We start from the raw sequence: 25,161 nt of genomic DNA on the forward strand, positions 1-25,161 counted from the left end.
CCTTAGAGACCAACTACGTTTGTTCTGGGTATAAGCTTTCGTGTGCATGCACACTTCTTCAGATACACATTCAGATGCTCAGAGCCATTCTTGAATATTAAAGCATTCTCTGCTTTAATGAAACACTGAAAGAAATTTAGCCTTGATGCAAAGAAGGGGAACCTTTTTTCTGTTGTGGACTGGGCTGCATTCTCAAGAACATGTATATAGCCTGGAGGGGATTTCATTAACTCTTTAAGCATTGACATAGATACAAGATATCAAAGGTAGCATTGCCTGATTAGAAATTTCTCAGGCAATGATAGTTACAAGACATCTCTAGTTTGAGAAGGCTTTGAAAACTTGCAAATAAAGCTTTACTTTAAGTGGCCATCAATTGGCACAACATAAGGTGCACCTTTTCAAAGCTGTGATTGCCTTTACCTTTAGCTGCCAGAAAAGGGATACAACGGTAAAATATTTTAATGGTGTAGTTTATAGAAGCAAACATTAGGTGGTAACCAAGGAGACTATGACCAGGGGGTTGGTCACCATCTACTTTCCATTTTTATGCACGTTACACAACACCACACAGACACAGACACACACACACGCTAAAGAATGCTGAGGTGTTATAATTTGCATCTCAGGCTGTTTCCATGATACTGGGTGGTTTGCAAACTACCACCTCAAAGAAGGGCTATAGGATTCAAAATACGAGCTTCTGTTCTTTAAAAGTTATTCAGTGCAAAAGATGGCAATGTGTGGACCAGAAGTCTCATGTGGCTGGCATCAGGGCTTTTGTGTAGCTCAGGGCTGACAGAGTGAGGCAGTTGCCAGAGGCAGTGATTGCTGGAAGGAGTGGGGCAGTGGTAGCCCCCCCACACACACACGGGGGGGGGAGACACCCTCCCTAATGCAGTATAGATCTCTGTGTGCTATGAAGGGCTCCTGCTCCCCTCTCTTGAGGTGGAGTGAAGGATGGGATCCTGTGGAAGTAAAATTCATCTGTGTGAACCTTATTGGCTTCAGCAAGAGGAATGGGGTGGGGTGGGGTTGCCCCTTGCTTTAGCCAGCAAAAAGCCTTGGTGTGGGCCACATCCTATATTCTGAGAATATAGGCTTGTTTTATGATGGGAGCTTTCAGACTTCATGACTGTGGAGAACATGGGAATGATAGAATGCCATAGAGGTTCCAAATAAATAAATAAAAAGACAAATGGCTAAATGTATAAGCTTTGAGGTTTTATAATTCCTGGTAATTACAATTCTTAATCCTTCTAATTCCACATTGATCTGGTGAGAAGGGATTTGTCTTGCTTACAAGTTTTTCCAAAAAAAACCCACCCTCTCTCTGGCCTAGGCAAGAGGTAGATTTAGAGCAGTGCAACCAGTTCTGCCACACTGAGCGCTGAGCCTGTGGAGTGCCTCAGGGCGTCGCCACTATTGCCGTGGTGCAGAGTATAAAGCGTGGGGTTGACAGGGAGAATGTACGTGTGAAATATCACAGGTTTCATTTTGTCCCCATGGATCCTGGACTCGAGGGTGCCTTGCCAGCTTTTATTAAACTTTATGGAGGAGAGAGAGATATGCTTGTCACATAGCTTGTGTTGCCATGGCAACATTAATAGACATCTGCCATGAGGACATCTGGCTTCTTGAGCCACTTCTGCCCTGCGGATGTTTTGGGTCTGTAGCTGATGGGCAGTTACAGGTTCTCCTACATTTCAATACTACATTCTTCCTCTTTTGCTGAACATTGTGAGCAGGAAAAGCTTGGCTTCTGACGTTTTTGATGTGAGATAACAGGAGTGGCAGTAAGGGCAACCCCAAGGAAAGATTACTGCCCATCTCAGGACGAAGGGCCAGGGGCACAGAGTGGCAGGGGTGGGGCGATCCATCCATGGGGACGGGGCAATCCGTGCATGGGGGTGCTGCACGGAGGCAGCACGGCAATTCGCCCAGGGGGGTGGCGTGGCGAGCTGCCCACAGAGTCTGCCTGGTGGATTCAAGCACTATGCTGCCGTTATGGGCAGCGCATGGCCCTGAGCCACCGCGTCACTCCCAGGAGAGGCGAGTGGCTCAGGCGCACTGCAGGCCAGGCCCCGTGCCGCCTCCCACGGTGTGGCATTTTGTCACACACACCCCTCAAGGATGACGCCTGGGGTGGGCCGTACCCGCCTTCCTACGCCCCCGTGGAGGGCATCTTTATAAGACGCGGGGCGGGGTGTGTGTGTGGACAGGACACTCCAGCAGAATGCCAAGTGGCATTTGCTATGAGAGACACTGCTGACAATATTCCAAGTGCCTTATCTCTCAAATTAGATTATTACATGGGGCAGGTAACCACATATTAAACGTCTATGGCAAGTTCATTGGCAAAACAGAGGCAAGTTTCTCAGAAAGCTAATGAGGAGAATGGTGCCTGCAAATGTTTGCCTCATATCCCAGGTTTGACAAATCCTAGAAACAATCTGGTTCTTGTTCTTTAAATGAAATCTGGAACTTCAAGTTCAGAGGGTAGGGGACCATCTGTTCCTCCTCTTGCCTCCCCATCATGGGCACCCTTGGAGATGACGCTATGTGGGTTTTTAATTAGTGAGTGATTGTACATATTTTTTTCTCTTTGCAGGTGGATGCAGTCCGGGTTAATGTGCAGAGTAACTCTGAAGATCTTCAGTATCCAGTCTTGTTTGTAGTTCGGCAGCAGAAAGGAGTGCTATCCTGGCAGGTCCCACTTATTTTTCGAGGCCTGTAAGTAGTTGTAGTATTGTCATTGCCTGACTTGGTGTATACTGGATGCTATTCTGTTTAAGGTTTTCCATATTTAGTCCCCTCCATCCAATAGGGGATGAGAGCATATCATTGCATCACAGGTCCCACCCATTGTATCTGTGGAGTGGTGGGAGGCTGTCTTCAGGGGCAGAGTTGTGTCTCAATTCTGCTGGCATGCTGGGTCTCTCCTGCAGAATCCTAGAGCCCTTTCATCAGTGCATACTGAATATGGTTCAACATGGCTGTTCCTCTGGGATTTAGCATTGTCATTTTTCTTGGGTATGAAGAATTCTGGATTTTATTCTTGTTTTTTCAGTTACCAAAGAAGTTATAACTACCAGGAAGTGAGCCGCACCCTCTGCCCCTCACAGCCCACACTTGACAGTGGACCTTCTGAGCAGATCATATTTGTAGATGTGGCTTCCATGGCCCCCTATAATGCCCTCTACAGACTGCAGGTCACCAAGATGAAGAGCTTCCAACTTATGTGAGTAGCTCACGTTTTGACTTGTCTGTGTTTTTTTGTTCTGCATTCACGGCTGCTGTCAGTTACACATACGTATTACCACTCTGACTAGAAGACCTTAGGCTACTTTGAGATATGGTATCATCGGTTCAGGTTGCTCTGGCTTCTTGTTAGCACAGCTTGGAGACAGATTGCAAGGGAAAGCTGGTGGACAGCATAGGTGCCAACTCCCTGGGGCCCTGGGTGCCCGGGCACCCACAAAATTCCCCACGAAGGGGCCAGGCACTCACACATTTCAGTGTCAGGGCCAGGCACGCTGCATGGCACCCATGGCCTAGGGCACCCATGGTCACAGGGCCAAGCTGGCACTCCTGGTGGACAGCATCACTCTCTTCTGGCAGAGCCCAAGCCTAAAACTTCTTTTTTACTCTTGGATAAATTTTAGTTGGATCCCCAAGTGTGTGTGTGTGTACCTTCAACTTGCAACCCATCTGTCTTAGCTTGTCCTGACACACTGGGTTTGTGCTGGGCAGTTACAAATGCAGATGTGTGAAGCCCACCCCCTTTTATATACATGGAGTTTCTCACTTTTCTGCCTTGTGCTATTGAATATCCATGGAAACCCCTGCTGGCTTTTCTAAGAGTTTGTTTGTTCAGCCATTGGTAATTTGATTTCCTTAAAAAAAAACCACACACACCATTATCACAAAGCATACAAAAAGATAAAGGAAGTAACCGCTTTCCACAACATTAGTGCAGCTTACAGAGTTGAAACAGACTTGTAGCACAAAACAGATCCCTACAAATCTGTGGTTCTCAAAGAGTGTGGTGTACCAAACTGGTGTGGAAGGAGAGGGTGGCAAGTCTGGTGGGAAGATTCAAAGACAATCAAGCTCATTGAATATGTGTTCATACATAAGGTACATATGTAAGAGGCTCGTTTATAATTATATTTTGGAAATGACTCATGTTCTTATGTAGCTGCATTTATTTTATACTTACTGGATGTCCCATGATCATATTAGAAAGTAATTGTGTTATAAAGCAAACACTGCCAGGAGTTGTTTCATTTTGTTTTCCAATGTATTTGTATGAACAACTTTTTATTCTAGCCCAGAAAAGAAAGTCTGAGAACCACTGCTATCAAAAACAAATGTGGAAAAAGAGGGATTGGCATATTCCCTCTTGCGCTTTTACTCCACCCAAGATTGACACATAGTGACTGGAAGTTGGGGCAGTTCCTCTGTATTTCCAGACAGAAACTAAATTGAATTGGACAGAGGATGGTTTCAGGAGGGAGGTGTTGATTTTCCCTCAAAACATCTGTAATTTGATCTCTGCTGAAGAAGCCATCAGTCACCTGATGATTGGTCTATTGTCTTAAGCCAGGCTTCCTCAAACTCGGCCTGCCAGATGTTTTGAGACTACAATTCCCATCATCCCTGACCACTGGTCCTGCTAGCTAGGGATCATGGGAGTTGTAGGCCAAAAACATCTGGAGGGCCGAAGTTGAGGAAGCCTGCCTTAAGCGATGCAATGAAACTGCTTGACTTTTTCCCCTCTGAGGAAATGACCTTAGGTTCAGAGATCACTTTCTTCTATGAAGGGTGAACAGGGTAATTCAGGGCATCTGATTCAAGGAGAAAGAGATGCTTTCATAATCCAGCTTCTCAATTTTGCTTTGGCACCTATTATATACCAAATGAACTGATGAGCAGGGAAATTACCTGCCGGCTTTTCTCATTGACTTTGCGGGTGCCTGGCCTCCACAATTATATTATTGTGAGTACCCAAGCACCCATGGCCCCCTGGAGTTGGCTCCTATGATGGGCTTTACCTTCAAAAACCTTCCTGCCAATGTTCTGGTGTATTTTGGGTTTTATGTTGGTATCCATACTAATCTTTCCCCCTCCTGTGTTTTCAGGTTGAACACTCCTTTTAGCTTCAGTGCCAGCCCTTCCCAACCGCAGGTAAGTTAGAGTACTGGATGTTAAGTATAGATTATACATCCCCCCGCAGTGGCAAGTGAGTATAATTAGTAGTTTGACTATTAGGATCTCTACCTCTCCTTTCTTAAGATGCTGATATGCCCTAATTGCACAATACCAGAAAACATTATCTTGTGGCCATTGTAAGTACTGTATTTTCCCATGTATGAGATGATATTTTCTGCTAAAAAAAAATTAGTCAAAAATTGGGGGGGCGTCTTATACACAGATGGTGAGTGTATGGGGTTTAAAACACACACACACACACACAACCACAACCACTACTTACTTTCCTGCAGCTGCCATGAAGAAGCTGCTGGAACCAGTTCCACCAACCATTACAGGCTGACCACTGGTGGGATTTGTTCATTCTTTAGCAAATGTCTGGGTCAACAACTTTCTGCCGCTTCTGATTGTCCGGGTTTTCATTTCTAGAGATATGGCAACCCTAAAATAATGATTTTTTTAATTTTGGGTTAAAAAAAGGGGGTCACCTTATACATCGGGGCATCTTATACATGGAAAAATATGGTAGATAAGCTTTATTGTACTAGCCAAATGCCATAACAAAACCATACAAACACCACCAGGAAAAGAAATATATATATTATATATAAAAAACAAAGCCACTCCCTGAACCATCAAAATAATAAAATGCAGATGCGTTAACGAATGATTTGTAGAGTGGGGACTCCACACAATATACAATATTTTCCTATTTAGGCCTCTGAATCTCCCTCACAGTTTACTTCAATTTTGTCCAGGTTCTTCTTCCTGATCTTTCTTGCCGCCAGTGCAAACAGGGCCACAGTTTGAGTCACTGAAGCATTAGCAACACTGAGCAGCCATAGCAGACTCTCCGTGGGTGGGAGAGGTAGCTTTTTTGGACAAACAAGGCATTTACAAAGCGTTCCCTAGGTTCTGTACATAGTGGGCAGTGTAATAAATAGTGCTGGATGTCCTTCAGCTGTGGTTGCTCACAAATACAAAGTCTGTCTGTGTACAGAACCCTGTTATAACGCCCGTTCAGGACAGCAGAGGGCATTATTTGTGGCCATTCGAAAGAATTATATTGCGTTGCATACTTCTACCAGGCTCTTGGCCTGTCCAGGTACACGGGGAGGCCATGTCCCCAGAAACAAATCATTAGCAAGCAGTGTATTCTAATCCCTAAACTGCCTCGGCCCAGTATACCTGAAGGAGCATCTCCACCCCCATCATTCTGCCTGGACTTTGAGGTCCAGCTCTAAGGTCCTTTTGGCGGTTCCCTCACTGTGAGATGTGAGGTTACAGGGAAGCAGGCAGCGGGCCTTCTTGGTGGTGGCACCCGCCCTGTAGAATGCGCTCCCATCAGATGTCAAGGAAATAAACAACTACGTATCTGACTTTTAGAAGACATCTGAAGACAGCCCTGTTTAGGGAAGTTTTTAATGTTTGATGTTGTATTCTGTTTTTAATCTGTTGTGAGCCCCCCAGAGTGGCTGGGGAAACCCAGCCAGATGTGTGGGGTATAAATAATAAATTGTTGTTGTTGTTATCATTCTGCCCGGACACTGAGGTCCAGCGCTGAGGGCCTTCTGGTGGTTCCCTTGCTGTGAGAAGCCAAGTTACAGGGAACCAGGCAGAGGGCCTTCTCGGTAGTGGTACCCACCCTGTGGAACGCCCTCCCACCAGATGTCAAAGAGAAAAATAACTACCAAACTTTTAGAAGACATATGAAGGCAGCCCTGTTTAGGGAAGCTTTTAATGTTTAATAGGTTATTGTATTTTAGTGTTTTGTTGGAAGCTGCCCAGAGTGGCTGGGGAATTAATAATAATAATAATAATAATAATAATAATAATTATCACCACCACCACCTTGTAAGAAGTGGTGGCTTGTGTGAGGAGTGGTGGAGAGCAGGAGCTCAGCCTAGCAGGATTTTCAAAGTCTATGAAATGTTCAGACTGAATAGTGGGCCGTGCTGCGGCTCAGGCTTTGTAGCTGTAGGTGCATTGACCCTGGGTTTTCTGGCGAGGTTCTGAGCCAGCTGGTGGGGTTTGCAATGGCGCCCTAAGGTGGCGCCACTGAGGAGCATAGTTCAGCCTGCATCTTCTTCAGCAGACAACTTGCCTTGGTTGCCCAGGAGGTCAGATGCTGGAGCCTGGCCTCTGTGAGTCCTGCTTCTGGCTACAAGGTCCCATCCCTCCCCTGCTGTGGGCGAATCATGTCCCTTCCTTTTCCTGCCACATTTCACACACTTGCAGAGTTCTGAATCAAAACACCATAGCTATGAAAAGTGGCAGAGATAGTAGAGAGGATAAGCTTTGTGCATTGTGAGCAGAAGTATTTCAGTCCCATATAAGTGTCCCATCCCCCCCCTCCTTCGAACATTGTTGTTCATTTTTACCCATGGCTGCAAAGTCCACTTCTTGTTTGATTTGCTAAGGGAGAAAAGCTATTTGCTTAGCTGAAAGGCACCAGCTTATGGGACTGATAGCGGACAAGGGCAAATGTATTCAAAAGCAGCTCCTTCAGTAATAGGGAGCACACAAAAAGCAATGACTCCCTTGGACCATAGTGGAATTCAAGCACCTCTTTCAAGCTTCCGCCATCTTTAGGTGTAACAGTCTTAACTCTGTTTACCAGATCTTGCATAAGGAATTCCTACATACTTAACATCCTGTTTTGGTTTACTCTGCTTTTGAAGATTTGTATCTGAGCTTGATTACCTGAGTGTGAGGACAAGCATCTTGTGAGTTATCTTTTCAAAGATGTATCATCTCTGGATCCAAATATGTCGATGGACTTTCCTCCATCCCTTTCCTCAATTAACCTTCAGCCTCAGCCCAGTTCCCACCCCTCCCGTTTCTCCTCTTTTTACTTTATTGCAACAGTGTTAGGGGTACTTTTAGCAGAGAAGCAGCTCATTAATGCCAACGATAAATAAATAGAAAGGTTCCTATTATTTCCCCCACTGGCTAGTGGAAGCATTTGTGAAATGACTACACTGTAGTCCTCGTAGGCCACAGTAATGAGAATCTTTGAGGAACTGGTTTTTCTGGTTTTCGGAATGGTGTCTGCTAGGATTTTTTTGTGCCAAAACACAGGCTGAGCTCATTCAACAAGAGATGACTGTAACAGTGAGCTTTTTGACCCTGTGAAGATGGGTACAAAGGACAGGTGCAGTACAAACAAGGAGATTAATGGCCATTATTATTACTATTATTATTTTATTTTAAATTCCTATCCTGCCCTTCTTCTCAAAGGCGTCCAGAGCAGCAGCCAACACAATGCATAGTTTATATTATTGTGCAGTTGCCATTGTGTGAGTGAATGGTGAATGTTTTTCAACTGTGTAAACCGAAGAGGAGCACTTGACGGATCCTGGGAGTGGCTGCAACTCCTTGCCATATGTGCATGCAGTTTAATCTATGTTTGCCACCATGTAACTGCTCTGAGGAATACTGAGGAATACTGAGGAAATAAACAGCTTGCGCCACCACTTCATACTCTTCATACTGCTTAACTGGGGCTGACCCCAACCACAGCTTGGCAGTGTGAAAGTTGCCACTACTGTGGTCACTCTTGAATTGCTACAGTCCCATTTAAGTCTCCAGCCACATGGGTCTGAACCTTGCCTGTGATGGATGCTGATTGGCCAACTGCTGGTGGGCATGGGTCACAGTGGCAATGCCCATGCCACTCAGCTGTCGTTTAAACTGGGCCTTGTGCAACAGTTGGTGAGAGGGGAGGTTCAGTTTGTGTGTCATGACAACAACGGTGTGCCCTAATGAGATGGAGGGAGGGAAAGGGAAAATCGGGTACAAGGCTGTTTTCTATCTTCTCCAAGCCATGATAGATCTCAGTATTTAAAAAAAGGGGTTAAAGGGGACCCCTGACCATTAGGTCCAGTCGTGACCGACTCTCGGGTTGCGGTGCTCATCTTGCTTTATTGGCCGAGGGAGCCGGCGTACAGCTTCCGGGTCATGTGGCCAGCATGACTAAGCCGCTTCTGGCGAACCAGAGCAGCGCACGGAAACGCCGTTTACCTTCCCGCCGGAGTGGTACCTATTTATCTACTTGCACTTTGATGTGCTTTCGAACTGCTAGGTTGGCAGGAGCAGGGACTGAGCAACGGGAGCTCACCCCGTCGCGGGGATTCAAACCGCCGACCTTCTGATCAGCAAGTTCTAGGCTCTGTGGTTTAACCCACTTCTCTGTGGTTTAACCCACAGCGCCACCCGCGTCCCCACGTCTCAGTATTTATTTCTTGTGAAATTCAGCCTTTCCTCTATGTTGGAACTCAAGGCAGTGTGCCCAGGGAGTCTTCCTTCTGGGCCCTGAGAAGGTTCAGACTTGCTTACCTTCAGCACACTATGCCATGTGCCTTCAGACCAATGCTCTGCGACGAGGGACTTGCTTAAGTTGGCCGTAGTGGACACTGGGCTTTAAAATTTCAGCGGTGCCCTGTACAAAGCCCAAATTTGGTGCCCCTCCACCTCTCGCCTTCTCTTGCTTCTCATGGTTGCCGTGTCCCCTGACGTGCCCTCTCAGCTTGGCGCCCAAGGCAGGCAAACAGGTCGTACTCCCTTTACTTCTTCTGTGGGCTCTCCAGTGGGCATGGCTTTTCTCATGACATAAGGATGTTTTTAGCGCATGACAAGAAAGAACCTTAAAATCCTTTCCTTCTTTCCATAGTATTTTCTGTACAAGTTCCCTCCAGATGTGGATTCTGTCATAGTCAGAGTGACTTCTGAGACAGTCTACCCATGCTCCGTTGTCTCCATCCAAGATATTGTGGTAAGCTCCAGGAGGCTGGGTCATACAGAAGGGCTGTAATAGCCTGGTAGAACATTTTGGTGTGGCTTTTCCAGGCTTAGCATTGCGCATCAATAACTATGTCTCAGGTACTGGGAGCTTTGTCTGGGCTTTTAAGATCTAAATGTTTTGAAATGGTGAGAATATGCTTAGGTGTGTTTGTGGTCACTGGTCAGGGGAAAGGCTTGTGACAGGGGCAAAACTAGGCTTTATTTCACCCGGGTCAAAGACCCAGTTTGGCACCCCTGTATGTGCATTTGCGTACATACACAGGCTGGGAGCCTTCACCTGTGCTTCACCTGGGGTAAAAGAACTGGCTATTGTCGCATATGTATGCAACAACAGCCACAGGGATGCTATTTGCCCAGAGATGGAAAGAAGATAACGTCCCTACCAGAGAGGAATGGCAAATCAAGCTGTTGGACCATGCTGAAATTGCAAAACTGTCTGGAAGACCTAAACTTCAATAAAGAATGGGGGAAATTTATAATTTATCTAGGAGATCACCGTAAACAGATGAAAACACTAGCAGGATCTTAATAACACAAATATTATGGATAAGATGGAAAGATACAAAATATGGATTGTGGAAAAATATGCAGTTAAGAAGGTGTACAATAAGACCCTTGGAAGGGAAGGTGGGAAGTCCAGAGATTTGGAGCAAATTCTAAATATGGATATGTAATTTGGATTGTTATACATTAATATTTGTAAAACCAAATAAAAAAAATATCATACAAAAGAACTGGCTAGCCCCTCCCGAAGCCACTGCCCTGTTTGTGAGCTGTACCCAGTTTCTTCCAGACTCGTGAAAGTCGGTTGTTCTTGGTCAGCTGGAATTAACAAGTAATGTTTTAAAATACAGAAGTTGGCTTTCGATGAAAAGCAGTCATGTTTAAGGGGAGTAATCAATTCAGGACAGGTCAAGACAGTACAAACAGGAACTGAGAATAAAGGGCAAACAATCCCATGTGCATTGTGGGTTTTTGAGGGGATACTTACTTAGCTTTTTCACAAAGTAAGAGGAGACACTGGTAGAGACTGGAGGCTGCCACATTAAACGGCATCTGCCCTCAATATATGGTGTATATTGTACAGTGCAAAATTGCAGTTCAGGAAAAGATTTGTGCAAAGTAACTTTAAGAGAGAACCTAAGACAACCCTTTAACAAGCAATGTCTCTGTTGCAGTGTCCAGTTTATGATTTGGACCATAATGTGGAATTTAATGGCGTTTACCAATCCATGACAAAACAGGCAGCCATCACTGTGCAGGTGAGTTGCTTATGTTATCCATTAAGCCATTTCCCTGTTTTCCCTTTTCCCTTTATTGTTCTAGCCACAGGCAGCTCTAGGTTAAAAAAATGTTGAGCTTAAGACAGGGATGTACAATAGATGGAGAAAGGTTCTATGACCCTCTCTAAGTTTCTACAGAACTACAGAGATCCTCTCATTTGTTGAAAGACTCAGCCTTTAAGATGAATTTTGCTTCTTGTGCAGAAAAAGGACTTCCCAAGCATGCAGTTCTTTGTTGTATTTGTCATAAAGCCTGAGGACTATGCCTGTGGCGGATCGATACCTTCCTCCATTCGAGGTAAGAGGACTGGAACCAGTATGGTTGGGGAAAGCAGCCTATTCATAAGGCACCATCTTGGACACACTTAGACTGCAATGGCAATGTCCGCATGAAATTTCACCCGTTGTCTAAATGTGGTTGGATCCCAGAGAAGCCCAGCAAGCAGCTGTGGAAAGAAGGAAGGAGCTTCCCAGGTTGGGCATCTCCTTACGAACCCTATAAATAATATCTGACAAGGGTTCTTATCAAGAGATGATATCATCTGCACCACATACCTTTCAATGGGATCCTGCCTTTGATATGTATCAAAGTTCAAAGGAATATTGCCCAGTTGCCTCTTCAGTGTGTTCTATCATTTTTGTTCCCTAAGCAGTAGTGGATTATGGGAACAATAGCTGCCCACAGTTGCACGCATAGACAGACAGACAGACAGATAAATTAAAGGGTGGAAGGTCAAGGGTTTAATGTGCATTTTCAGACATCCCAAAATGACAAATTTCACAGCAAAACTCAAATCTAACCAAAAAAAAATTCAGCATAGCACCAATCAACAGTAGTTGCTTGAATTTTGCATATGAAAAAAGTTGAGAGTACTTTTATTAATTGGGGAAAAACTTGGTTAAAATTTTCCAAAAAGTCTTAAGTGCACATTGAATAAATTTGTTCTTTGAAATTACGCGGATTCTTGTAATTGATCTAGCATTTGTTGATTTCATTCATTCATTCATTTCCTGCTTTCCTTGAAAAATTATGAAAGCATTTTCATTCAAAAATACCAGAGTACTGTACAACAATTCCTGTGCTGCGTCTTGGAGAGGTCAAGTGAGTGAGGGGTTAGACAGCACCCCAACGTGTTCTGCCCATGACCAAGGCCACAATAAATTCTTTCTCTCTCTCTGCCTCCCACCCTGCAATCTTCTTCCTCTAGGAAAGGCTAACTACACCTGGAACCTGCAGCGGATGAAGAGTCTTGAAGTGACAGTTGTGCCCTCCATTAAAGGTATCTGGCTATAAGGTTAACTTCTTCTTATGATGAGCCTCAGAAAGAGGAGTAAACTATTTGGGAACAATGTCCCTGTAGATAGGACAGGGGTCTAGAAAGTGCTAATTGCATCCCATGCCTTTTTAAAATGCGGGGTTTGGGGGGGTACTGGGTTTTTATTTCGATTACATATTTTGTGGTTTTATATTTTGATTTTGTTCTGTGAACCATCCTGAGACCTGCAGGTATAGGGCGGTGTATAAATTCAAAATAATAATAATAATAATAATAATAATAATAATAATAATAGGATCTTTTAAAAATTAGTACAAAATGGCTGGTTTTCACAGAACTGTTCCACTTTCAAGGCCAAAGTAGGTACATGTTGAAATGCACCTTTATGTTTTATCTGTAGGTTGTGGGGCTGATAATTGTTGCTGGCCTCATAGCAGGCATAGAATGGCAATGCAACCTTCTCCTTCCCCTCTGCAGTCCCGAGGAAACTTGCTTCTCTGAAAGAAGCACTGGAACATACTGACACAATCAGCTATTACATCTCCCTCCTGATTATCATGCCCCCCAGTTTATTCAGTGTATTTATTTGTTACGCATACCCCTCTCCCTGAAAAATGCCCAAGACAGATAACAACAAAATCCATACATAGCAAATAAGCAATATGACAATAAAACCATGCAACAATCAAAAAGAGCAGATGAAAAAAATGACAGCTAGTTAAAAACGTACTGTCTTTTTCTGTGTATAAGACTAGGTCTTTTTTCCTAATAAATTATGTCAAAACTTAGGGAGCATCTTATACACAAATAGTGCCGAGGCCATTTTCTAGTAGGTAAGATAAAGGGACCCCTGACCATTAGGTCCAGTCGTAGCCGACTCTGGGGTTGTGGCGCTCATCTCGCTTTACTGGCCGAGGGAGCCAGCGTACAGCTTCCGGGTCATGTGGTCAGCAGGACTAAGCCGCTTCTGGCAAACCAGAGCAGCGCACGGAAACGCCGTTTACCTTCCCGCCGGAGTGGTACCTATTTATCTACTTGCACTCTGACGTGCTTTCGAACTGCTAGGTTGGCAGGAGCAGGGACTGAGCAACGGGAGCTCACCCTGTCGCGGGGATTCGAACCGCTGACCTTCTGATCAGCAAGTCCAAGGCTCTGTGGTTTAACCCACAGCGCCACCCGCGTCCCCAAAAGTAGGGTGTGTCTTATACATGGGGGCGTCTTATAGACAGAAAATATGGTAATTTAGGTAAAAACAGACAGAGATTAACTTGCAGAGCAGCAGAGAAAAGTCAGTTTATGTTGTGGGGCAGACTGCCGAGCGTGGGTCACACTTGGCTCTGACTCCAGTTGCAGGACAGAAGTATATGCTTGTGTATTGGAGGAGGAATAACTGGATATTCTCTGTTGTCCAGTTTTTGGTCTGCTGCAGACCTGGCCCACTGATGAGGCAGGGTGAGGTGCTTGCCTCAAACTGTGGAAGCCCCAAAGGCAGCGCCCAACTCACCTCTGCTGCCCGCCTTGCCTCCGCCTCCCACCCTGCCACATCTGCTGCCAGGGGAGAAACTGCGCCAGGTGCAGCACCGGTTTCTTTCAAGATCTCATGAGATCTCAATGTAATCTTGGGGGACTTCAGTGAGATCTCGCAAGATCTCACCAGAAGCCACCGCCACCGCCCAGGTCGGAGTGGTGGGGAGGCAGCAAGGGGGCAGGGCAACAGCTAGTGGCAACATTTTCCCGGTTCACCTCAAAATGACGTGGTACCCCTGGTCTGCTGCAGCAAGGCTTTGGAGAGAGTGAAAAGACTTGTGCTACCGTTTTAGGAGCAAGAGCAGCCTAACGGCAGAGGGATGGACTTATGGGTTCATCCTCTTCATATGCTGATGGCAGATCCTTTTTCCTTCCCCCAGGTTCTGTTTATGTGAACGCCATCCTTTTCAGCTTTCTGAGTTTCTTCTCATTCTATCTGGGCGCACTGGTGGTTGCATTTGTGCACTACGTCAGGTGGGTGAAGCATTCAGCAGTGGCTGCGTGGAGGGCAAGCCAGTTGCCTCATTTTCCATTTACTGACATGCCTGACCCTGCAGGAAGTCAGGAGAAGAGTTGGCCAAAGAAGGTGCCATCCCTTTAAAGACTGGTATAAATTAGCTTGGCACTCTTTGTACTCTCTTTCCTTTTTGCCACTTCCTCTTTGACTGTAACGTCATCTTCTTTACACGTGACCTTTCACCTATGGAGCTTCTTGATTCCTCCCATAATTCCTCCCTGCACAAAAGAGAAAGTGCCCCCCCCAAAAAAAAATTCTCTCCACGCTTTTGCCCATGGTTCATTCCTCTTCCTGGAAAAAGGATTTGTTTTGCACCTATTTCTCCCCCAATGTCTTCTTTTGGCTCACATCCTTTCCATTTTACCATGGTTTCTAGATGAAATGATTGCCCCTGGTTTGTAGTGTAGGAAGAAAACTCTGTGCATGAAGGAAGATAGGCCAGGACTTTACAAATACCAATTCCAGCATCCTGCTTCTGCTTCTCCAGGAGAGCATTTTCTTTTGGTTAACCCATGTGATGTTAAAAAAACCAGGAAATAATCCACCAGGACTTTGGTTCGCATGATATCTAGAATCAAATTTCTCTGCTTTGTAAAGCATATGTGGACGATGGCACTGGACATCTCACAGATGAGGGTAATAGCTGCGTAGCCTGATAGATAATTAGCCATGTTTGTGCTTGATTGCAGGAACCATAGGAAGCCTTCAATTGCCGGACACAGTCCTGATGATGGTAACCTTCTAGTATACTGTTCTTATATCACAGACCTGGAAGGCACTTCGTGGGTTACTGGACCCAAACTCCTGCCCACTGCAGGAGTCCTATCTAACACACACACACACACACAAACACACAGGAAATAAATAATAATAGCCATGGACAACACTGCAGGGGTGTTGTAAACCATTCAGAGACTGACCTGTGAACTGAAGGCCCATCACACACTCACCCTTCCAACATACAATTTAAACTGCATTTGCATGAGCAAAGTTCTTTGTAAAAACGTTTTACCCTAAATAAGAACTAATAAAGAGCAGGGACTTTGTAGTGTTACCTGTTGGTTTTTTTGTTTTGTTTTTAGGAGTGCTGCTAATCTCTACCATAGTAAAACCTTGGGTTTCTTGATGGATTTATTTATCCCTGGGGACATTTAAAAATAGTTTGTGTGTGTGTGTGAACCAAGAAGTTACCTGTCCAGACAATGAAGTATTTCTCACTATAATTTTTGGAACTGTGTCTGTCTTCCTCCACCCTCTTTTTCCAGTATTCACCATTCCTTTTTGGCGACATAAGTGTCGGCATTCTCAGTCTCAAGTGAAGATGGGAAGTAAAGGGAATGGCAATACGTACTGACCTACAACAGAAATCAAAACAATGTATTCATAGCCTTTCAGCATTTGAAATAACTCTCAGCGTCCCTGCCCAACGGCCCTGCCAGGAAATGGGAGTTGGAGTCATCAGCATCTGGAAGGCCAATAAGTCCTCTATTCCTTCTATAATGGTTCACTGCTCACTTTGCGCATGGCATGCATTACTAAATGCTATAGTCCACCTGTTCCCCTTTCCTGAATATTATGTGCAATCCAGCTGGGCTTTGTTGACCTTTTTCCTTTTGTAACCTCACCCTCTGATTGTTCCATTCTTTGGGTTCCTCCCATCGCTTACACTGAGGGAGATGGGCTGCAGAAACCAGTTTTGCTTCATCACACCTTGTTAATCAAACACGGGTTGTACATTTTGCCAGTTTGCCGGAGGAGACTTGTTTGAAACGAGCCTCCTGCAAATGTCTCCTATTTGATGTCTCAACTGCTCTCGTAAAGCATTCTTACTCAGAACTGATAATTTATGCAGTGACATGCCAGGTATATCCACATGTACAACACTGAGGTGCGAGCGGGCAGTGCTTTTTCCTAGGGGGGGGACGCAGACCCCTAAACATTTTGTGAATCTAAGTTTGGCCTCATTGAAGGGCAGTATTTCAACATGAGTAGGAAAATGACAGTACCCCTAAACATTTTTTTAGGGGGGGAAAGCACTGCAAGTGGGGCAGTGCCGGCCCACCCATGAGGCAAGGGGAGGCGGCTATCACAAGCGGTGGGAGAATCCACAGGGGGAGCAAATCCCAATGTTGAAATTTCTTCCCTACTTGTTCTTGATCTTCCCTCACCCCTTCTTCCCTAGCGGGGGGGTGGGGGTGGGTACCGCCTCAGGTGCCAAAATGCATTGGGCAAGCCCTGTCTTGGGGTGGGCTGGGGGTAAAAGTTGGGGAATGTGTTAGCATTCTCTGGTTCCTGTGGTGGCTCCCTGTGGCTTCAGACAGAAGCAAATGTGCTAACAAGCACACTATTCTTCACCTCTTCCATGAGGCAGCAACCTCTGTTCCTTGAGCTCCTTCCCGTCAGTGCCAGAGGCCCATAGAATAGGAAGCACCTGCTCTCCATTCCGAGGAGTAGTCTCCCTGCCACGTCTGTGGGGACTTTTGACCAGTCAGATGAAGGCTATTCACATGTTTGTTCCCATTGCAGGGTCTGGGACTGTAGCCTCCTCTCATCCGATCACTGCCAGCACGCCGGAGGGAAGCAGCTATGGAGCTATTGGTAAAGTAACTCTGGAATTGCAAAGGCACAGCTAGATATATCTCTGTGGCTTATAAAGCAGGTAGTAAAGTTACATTAGAACAGTTAGTTAAAGTATGTGATAGCAAGATGTGGAACCATGAGAGTAGTTTTGGGGCTACCTCTGAAAGTGACCCGGAAACCACAATTAATCCAGAATGCGGCAGCTAGACTGGTGACTGGGAGCGGCCGCAGAGACCATATAACACCGGTCCTGAAAGACCTAAATTGACTCCCAGTACATTTCCGAGCACAATTCAAAGTGTTGGTGCTGACTTTGAAAGCCCTAAACGGCCTCAAAGGCCCAGTAGACCTGAAGGAGCATCTCCACCCCCATTGTTCTGCCCGGACACTGAGGTCCAGCTCTGAGGGCCTTCTGGTGGTTCCCTCACTGCGAGAAGTGAAGTTACAGGGAACCAGGCAGAGGGCCTTCTCGGTAGTGGCGCCTGCCCTGAGGAACTCCCTCCCATCAGATGTCAAAGAAATAAATATCTGACTTTTAGAAGATGTCTGAAGACAACCCTGTATACAGGAAGCTTTTAATGTTTGATGTTTTATCGTGTTTTTAATATTCTGTTGGGAGCCACCTAGAGTGGCTGGGAAAACCCAGCTAGATGGATGGGGTATAAATAAATTATTATTATTACTACTACTACTACTACTACTACTTGTTGAAACAGGATGTGAGGTGAGATGCAGACACCCAAGAAAACAGCTGGTACAGATAAGCAACGAAAGAGCAGAGCACCTCATTCTGCAAATTATTATTATGATGCAGTGCATCTATGCCATGAAATATAAGAAAAGCAACATCAATTATACAAGTTTGAACAACTTCCTTTGTAGCTTGATGTCTTTCCGCATCTTGAGGAGGTCTTGCTCGTCCACTTAGTCTTGTTCCAATAATACATGCCATTATTATTATTATTATTATTATTATTATTATTATATTTGGCAGTGCATTAAGCCAAGAGGTTGATACTCCCGAGAGAGGCATCTCGTACTTTAAATATTCCTGTTTTCTTCCCAGATGAGTCAAGCTCCAGTGGGGGCCAGCAGCTGTCTCTGGAGCGCAGGCCTCGTCGTGGCTCTGACACAGACAGCTCAGTGGAGGAGGAAAGCGACTTTGACACCATGCCTGAAATTGAAAGCGACAAGAACGTCATTCGCACAAAGGTATTTCGTCCAGGATCATTTATGTAAGGAACTTCTCCTTCCAGGTGTCACACACAAAAACACACGCATCCCACCTGGCATTATAATTTATCTGGGAAGCAATAAAAACCGATAAGTTACCATTCATGAAATAAAAACAATGAAGGCGAGGAAGGAAAGACAGGGACTCTAGCGAAAAACCAAGGGTTATTTGAGATGAAAAGGCTTCCACCTGCCGCTGGTAAGCAGGGCGCCACATGCCCCTTCTGGGACAGGCAGTTCCCTGGTTCCGATACCATAGTCAAGAAGGTTCACCTCCATCTCATCGCCACCTGCCACACTTCAAATGACAGGGGCTCTTGCAGTCCATGTTGCTGCATTTTACTGCAAAGCATTTAAAGAACCCAGCTGTTGTAAAAACAACAACCCACCAAATGAAAGATATGAACCCCGTGTGGTTTTGACCACAGGTAGCCAATTCTGGCCACAGCTCTAGATGGAGGGCACCATTTATCTCTTTGACTGCGGGGTGAGAGGCAAGTGGCAAGCGGAGCCCAGGCACACACTCACTTTGTGCAGGGCAGGCAACCCATGTCAGAAGCTGTGCAATATTCTCTTTCATGCTACTCTTGATCTGCTGAGTGCTGGTGCCATAACCAAAGTGAGAGCAGCAGTGCAGAAGACTCTGATGTGCACATGGCTGGGTCCTTATTTATGAAGGGACTTGTTGCTCTCAGCAGTTGTTGGACTCCTATTGTCCCTTTATCATTGGACATGCGGGTGGAAGTTGGGAGTCCAACAACATCTGGAGAGCCAAGGGTTCCCCATTTCTGCCTTCACACCAGTGTGGTGTAGTGGTGAAGAGCGGTAGTTTCGTAATCTGGGGAACCGGGTTTGCGTCTCCGCTCCTCCACCTGCAGCTGCTGGGTGACCTTGGGCCAGTCACACTTCTTTGACGTCTCTCAGCCCCACTCACCTTACAGAGTGTTTGTTGTGGGGGAGGAAGGGAAAGGAGATTGTTAGCTGCTTTGAGACTCCTTCGGGTAGTGATAAAGCGGGATATCAAAACCAAACTCTTCTCTTCTTCTTTCTTGCTCCCTGTGTGTCTGTGTTCCTGTTCTTTTTCATGGTCTCAGTGCATGAATGCACATGCCTTTCTGAGCTTGTGCAGAACATGCACAGGTAAGTTATGTGTGTGCTGTCCTTAAGGGAGGAGGTTTTTCTTCATGTGCTTATCCTGAGAATAGGGATGAGGAGGGTTCCAGTGCATTCTGCATTTTGGAGCGAACTCTCACATTTCACATGCATCCCTGGCCTATGCGCAGATCAGAACATTGATCTGCCAATTAACCCATCTAATCCACTGATCAAACCACACACAGATCCGTGCAGTACTTTTGCCTTTTTAACATGTTTAACAATTTAAGGTGCTCAGAACAGCTCCATGGCCACATGGTAAAATATCTCTTTGGAAAATGCTCCCAGGAAGTGACTGTACATCATGTTGTGGAATCCTTTCCAGAACAAAAGATGGCTGCCCCCACAATGTCACTATTTTTTTTCTTTTGTCAGAAATCGGCAATTTTTAAAGTGTTTCCCCTTAGAAATCCACCTACACAAAGACATGACCTGGAACCGGTTTTGCAGAAGCAGCTCAAGGTGGCACTATGGTGATTCATCTATTCTTACCTGAGTTCCTTCTTAAAAGTTCTTGGCGCAGCTGTCCTGTCCTGGGCTTTTTGCTAGCTTGCATGCCTTTAAATAAACTGTCACAGAATATTTTTTAAAAAAAGTTGTTCTCTCTCTCTTTTTAGAGACTGCTATATCTGTCAGATTTATCCAGGAAGGATCGGAGAATTGTCAGCAAAAAATATAACATTTATTTCTGGTACGTAGCTGATAGCCAAAGCTCAGCCTTCTATATCTTAATTTTAGGGCCATGCAGATGACCCAAGGTTTTCTTGGTATAATAAGAGCTGCCTGCCTAAATCCAGCATTAGTGACATCCTCCGTCAAGAAGATATTTTGGGCATGTGTAGAGAAGCTGAAGAGGGAGGAGGAATGGTGGTCATCTAGGAGTGGAAGGGAAAGTTCTGCACCCTATAAAACCTGGCTGTTGCTCAACACAGAAATTGCTGTATGAGAAATTTCAAGACACTAAGATCCAGCTTCAAGTTTTATATGAGCAGTCAAGAAGTAGGAAGTCTTGAAATTGGAGGATTGGTATGGCGGTGGGGAAATAATGGGATTTACAGTACAGGCAAATTGTAGGGTCCATTTGCCTTTCTTAGCTGATAAAATACATGCCGTTGGTTAAAACTCGGTGGAAATGTGTGTGCATCTTCTTATGCCCATTTATTCTCTTCCTACGGTCTCTTGATCCTGAAGGAACATCATCACAATAGCAGTCTTCTATGCCCTGCCTGTGATCCAGCTGGTGATCACGTACCAGACGGTGAGTTTTCTGCCTTCACTCCACATCTTAGGACCAAAAACTCATCTTGGTGCTAACATCTTGATGACTTGATAAATTTACTAAGGTAAAAGATTTTGGGGGCTAAAATCCTCTTCATCAGACTTATAATTTTTGGTAATCTATGAAAGTTTATGGGATAATACATTTCCTAGTCTCTGAAGTGCTCCTTGACTATTGTTTAATTTCTGCTGTAAGTCATGGCTAATTGGCTACCCCTTTGATAGAGAGGATAACAGAGAACCAATGACAGAGAGGGTGACATTTAAATTAGGTCTCCAGATCCCCTGTTACCTCTTGTTTTTTAAAGGTATAGGGACCCTTGTTTAGACAACTCCACCTTTTCTCCAAATCTCAGGTCGGCTGAGGTTGGTCCTTAGTCCTCACAGCCAATCCCCTTACAGGCGCACCATCATTCTCAAACCATTAAGATGCTGAGGTCAGGAAGGCTACAGTGTCCACAGTGAAATGTAGCCGGGTTGTGCAGGAAGTTTGAAGGCCATGTCTTCAGTCCTGCTTTCCATTCTTAGGCTGTTTTGCCTCCCTTTCCATTTGCTCATCATCTTTGGGATGGTGCATCCAGAATGCAAGTGACGCCTTCTCTACTGCTCTTCCTAGGTGGTGAATGTGACTGGAAACCAGGACATCTGCTATTATAATTTCCTGTGCGCTCATCCACTGGGCGTCCTGAGGTGGGTGTGGGTGACTCACAGGCCACTGCTTGGGTTTACGTTTTCTCTCTCCTTCCTTTACAATCAGGAAGTAGATAGTGATCTATTCCTGTTTGTAAATGGACTGTTCTGTACAGAAGTTTCTACATTTTTGAACTTCTGGTTTGGCTGGTAACGTTTACAAAAATAATATTTAATAAGATTTCCTTCTTTGCAGTGCTTTTAACAACATCCTCAGCAATGTGGGACACTTGCTGCTGGGCTTCCTCTTCCTCCTGATTGTGTTGCGTAGAGACATCCTCCACAGACGCTCCCTGGAAGCCAAAGACGCCTACACAACGGTACAAATAATAATAATAATAATAATAATAATAATAATAATAATAATAATAATAATATATTATTTATACCCCGTCCATCTGGTTGGGTTTCCCCAGCCACTCTGTGTGGCTTCCAACACAATATTAAAATACTGTAATACATCAAACATTAAAAGCTTCCCTAAACAGGGCTGCCTTCAGATGTCTTCTAAAAGTCTGGTAGTTGTTGTTCTCTTTGACATCTGGTGGGAGGGCGTTGCCATGGGCTGACCAGGACTGGGCAATATCTGGTTTTCAACATTGCAGCATATCTCCAGCTCAACATCATAGTATACTGATATATCACAATGTCTGAAATAAGGGTGGAACTATGTAGAGGCACTGGCTGTCTTCACAGTTCCTCCCACATTGTGATTTTTGGATAGCACACTCCAAACATCATGATTTGCAATATATTGCCTGGTCAAAAATTATGAAACCAATACAGTATACAGTATACAGTATAAGGCCTTCAAAATGGTTTTGGATGATATACCTAGCGGTAACTCTAATCACATGGAGGGGTGATTATCTGACATTTTCAGCCACACAGTAAGCCTAACATTGACATTCCAGGACTTCCTTGGCTTTCCAACTAGGTGTGAGAGTATAGCAATGTTGGGCTTACCATATAGCTACTACCCTACGGAGGCTGCTACATGTCATACAATAAGTTTTCAAGCAGATATTACGTGTTTAGTGGCAATCTGCATCCACCATAAGGCCTTAATTAGACAGTAACTTGCCGCTGAATTGTATACCGCAATTATTTATCTTTGTCAATATATCGGTCCCAACCCGCAGTGCGTAAATATTCATTAATCTGGCTGAACATTTTAAGCAGCAGCACAAATAAGGATGTATATGGCAGACTACATTTCTTCTCGTGAAGGTGTCTGGTGTAAAAGAGCAAGATATTTTTCAAACAGAGTTGCTACCACAGTTGTCACATCCAGCAAAAACTGCAGTGCCTGTTAGTTAGACAGATGGATTTCTGTCTGCAGTGTTGAATGAAAGACACTTTCCAAGCTTCTATGCACACTACCAATGTAAGATACTGTTCTTGCTCCCTCTCTTTCAGGAATATGGGATTCCCAAGCACTTTGGCCTCTTCTATGCCATGGGCATAGCTTTGATGATGGAAGGTGTCCTCAGCGCTTGCTATCACGTCTGCCCCAACTACTCTAATTTCCAGTTTGGTAAGTGCCTGGCTTCCTCTAGCCGAGGAGCTAAGAGGTTTGTTTTCTTCTATGGATATTTTGAACAGAGTCCCCAAGAACTGATTTCGGATAGCTGAATCAGTGGCGGATTTTGGGATCTCAAATTTCAGCGGTATCCCGTGTGACACCAATATTTGGCGCTCCATAACATATCATAGTTGCAGCAGCCCCTGCATCTCCCCCAAGGCAACCAAACCGGTTGCGCTCCCCTGAATCTGCCTCTGGCTGGATGTTTTGGGTCTCAGTGTGCTCAAGGTCCTCTTTCAGTTGGGCTGAACATAGATCTGAACACTATAGAAGCTTGGGAGAGATGTTGCTTTGAGAACTTAAGAAGTGGAGCAGGGGAATCAGTGACCACATTCTTTAGATAATGTGTTGTTTGGGGCACTGGAACAAAGACTCTCCTTCAGTCACATTCGTCCGAATTTTTGCCACACCCACGGGAGCCCAGAACGCTTACCTTGAAGAAAAATAGGAACCCCACTGTGGTGGTCTTAGTTCACAATAACAAGAACCTTACGAGCCACAATGGGGTGGTGATAGCGCCCTCTGGTGCAAAGAGAGGAGTTCTCCCTTAGAAAAAGATTTGCCAGTAATACCACTGTTGCCAATTTGTAAGATACCATCGATATATCATTTTCATATACTTTTCTTTTAGACCATAACATGCTGTAAATTTTATCTCCATATTCCACAATCGTTTCCATGCTTCCTTGTCTATATTATGACCAATATCTATTGCCCAGTGTATCATTGAGGATTTTACTTGCTCATCCTGTGTCTCCCATTTCAATAATACTTTATACATTCTAGGCAGCACTTTTACATTACATTCCAACAGGTCTCTCTCCAGTTGTGATATTTGTTCCCCAAACCCTTGTATCCTATCTTTCTTAAATACTTCATTAAATGATGATATTGTATCCGTGTTGTTAATTTTCCTGATAATTCCTTAAATTTTTTTAATATGTACTCTCCTCCCTCTTGTTTTAATGAATTTTAATAAATAATTTGTCCATCCTTCTATCATATTCTCTTTTTTTTACCGCTATAGCTTCCAACGGTGAGAGCCAAAGTGGGGTTTTTTACCTCTAATAAATTCTTATATTTATCCCATAATAATAATAATAATAATTTATTATTTGTACCCCGCCCATCTGGCTAGGTTTCCCCAGCCACTCTGGGCGGCTTCCATAGAAACCAAAAAGCACTAAAATACTCTATACAGATTCTTCCTAATTATATGATTTGTAAATCCCTTTATGAACTTTCACCTTTTCATACCATAAATAAGTGTGCCAACCAAAAATACTGTCATGACCTTCTAAATCTAGACTATGTTAATTCTCTAATGTCATCCATTCCTTCAACCAACAAAGACAGTCTCATATCCGGCAGGGGAAAACCTCATATTATTTTTGTATCTATCAATATTTTATACTCTTTTTTTATATATTTTAGAAATATATTTTGGCCGTGTATTGAAGCTATCTGCTGCCTTTTCTCCTCCTCTGACAGACACCTCCTTCATGTACATGATCGCAGGGCTGTGCATGCTGAAGCTCTACCAGACCCGCCACCCGGACATCAACGCCAGCGCCTACTCTGCCTACGCATCCTTCGCAGTGGTCATTTGCCTTGCTGTGCTCGGAGTGGTACGCACGTATCTGACACCCTCTGCCCTTCAGAGAGAGGGACCGAATCAGCAAAACTTGGGGGAGAGCTCTGAGAATGGGGTCAAAGGCAAAGAGGCTGTAGCATCTGCCTTACTCTCAACCTCTGCAGGATTCCCGTGGTTTTAGGCTCGGGTTCTGCAGCAGCCAAGTATTAGAAAAACAACCGCTACAGCTCCTTCCATGCTATCCTAACTGTTAAGAGTTTCCAAGCGCCCAACTTATTTAAAGGACTATGTTGTTGGACATGTAACACTGTTGGTCTAATGGAAGTATGTGAAATGCAATGCTTTTGTGCCTAATTGAACCATTACGTGTAGTGCTGTATATAAGGAAACCATTACGATTGTAACTAATGCCTTATCTCGGCGGG

The 25,161-nt window shown here is 44.6% G+C and overlaps 1 protein-coding gene across 2 annotated transcripts in view; it reads left to right on the forward strand.

Annotated features, from left to right (window-relative positions):
* Positions 1-25,161, forward strand: part of SIDT1 (SID1 transmembrane family member 1) — a 45,180-nt gene that overhangs the window by 7,758 nt on the left and 12,261 nt on the right. For both annotated transcript variants that reach the window (XM_082206057.1, XM_082206058.1), the window contains exons 2-18: positions 2,612-2,733; positions 3,071-3,241; positions 5,145-5,190; positions 9,887-9,988; positions 11,196-11,279; positions 11,505-11,598; positions 12,509-12,580; positions 14,485-14,578; positions 15,311-15,354; positions 17,148-17,219; positions 18,268-18,413; positions 20,207-20,280; positions 20,781-20,847; positions 21,484-21,557; positions 21,754-21,877; positions 22,977-23,094; positions 24,634-24,770. In XM_082206057.1, the coding sequence (XP_082062183.1) occupies positions 2,612-2,733; positions 3,071-3,241; positions 5,145-5,190; positions 9,887-9,988; positions 11,196-11,279; positions 11,505-11,598; positions 12,509-12,580; positions 14,485-14,578; positions 15,311-15,354; positions 17,148-17,219; positions 18,268-18,413; positions 20,207-20,280; positions 20,781-20,847; positions 21,484-21,557; positions 21,754-21,877; positions 22,977-23,094; positions 24,634-24,770 (1,641 nt within the window). The remainder of the gene's footprint in view (positions 1-2,611; positions 2,734-3,070; positions 3,242-5,144; positions 5,191-9,886; positions 9,989-11,195; positions 11,280-11,504; positions 11,599-12,508; positions 12,581-14,484; positions 14,579-15,310; positions 15,355-17,147; positions 17,220-18,267; positions 18,414-20,206; positions 20,281-20,780; positions 20,848-21,483; positions 21,558-21,753; positions 21,878-22,976; positions 23,095-24,633; positions 24,771-25,161) is intronic.

The sequence above is a fragment of the Podarcis vaucheri genome (genome assembly GCF_965113315.1).
Source record: "Podarcis vaucheri genome assembly, chromosome: 17".
NCBI lineage: Eukaryota > Metazoa > Chordata > Lepidosauria > Squamata > Lacertidae > Podarcis > Podarcis vaucheri.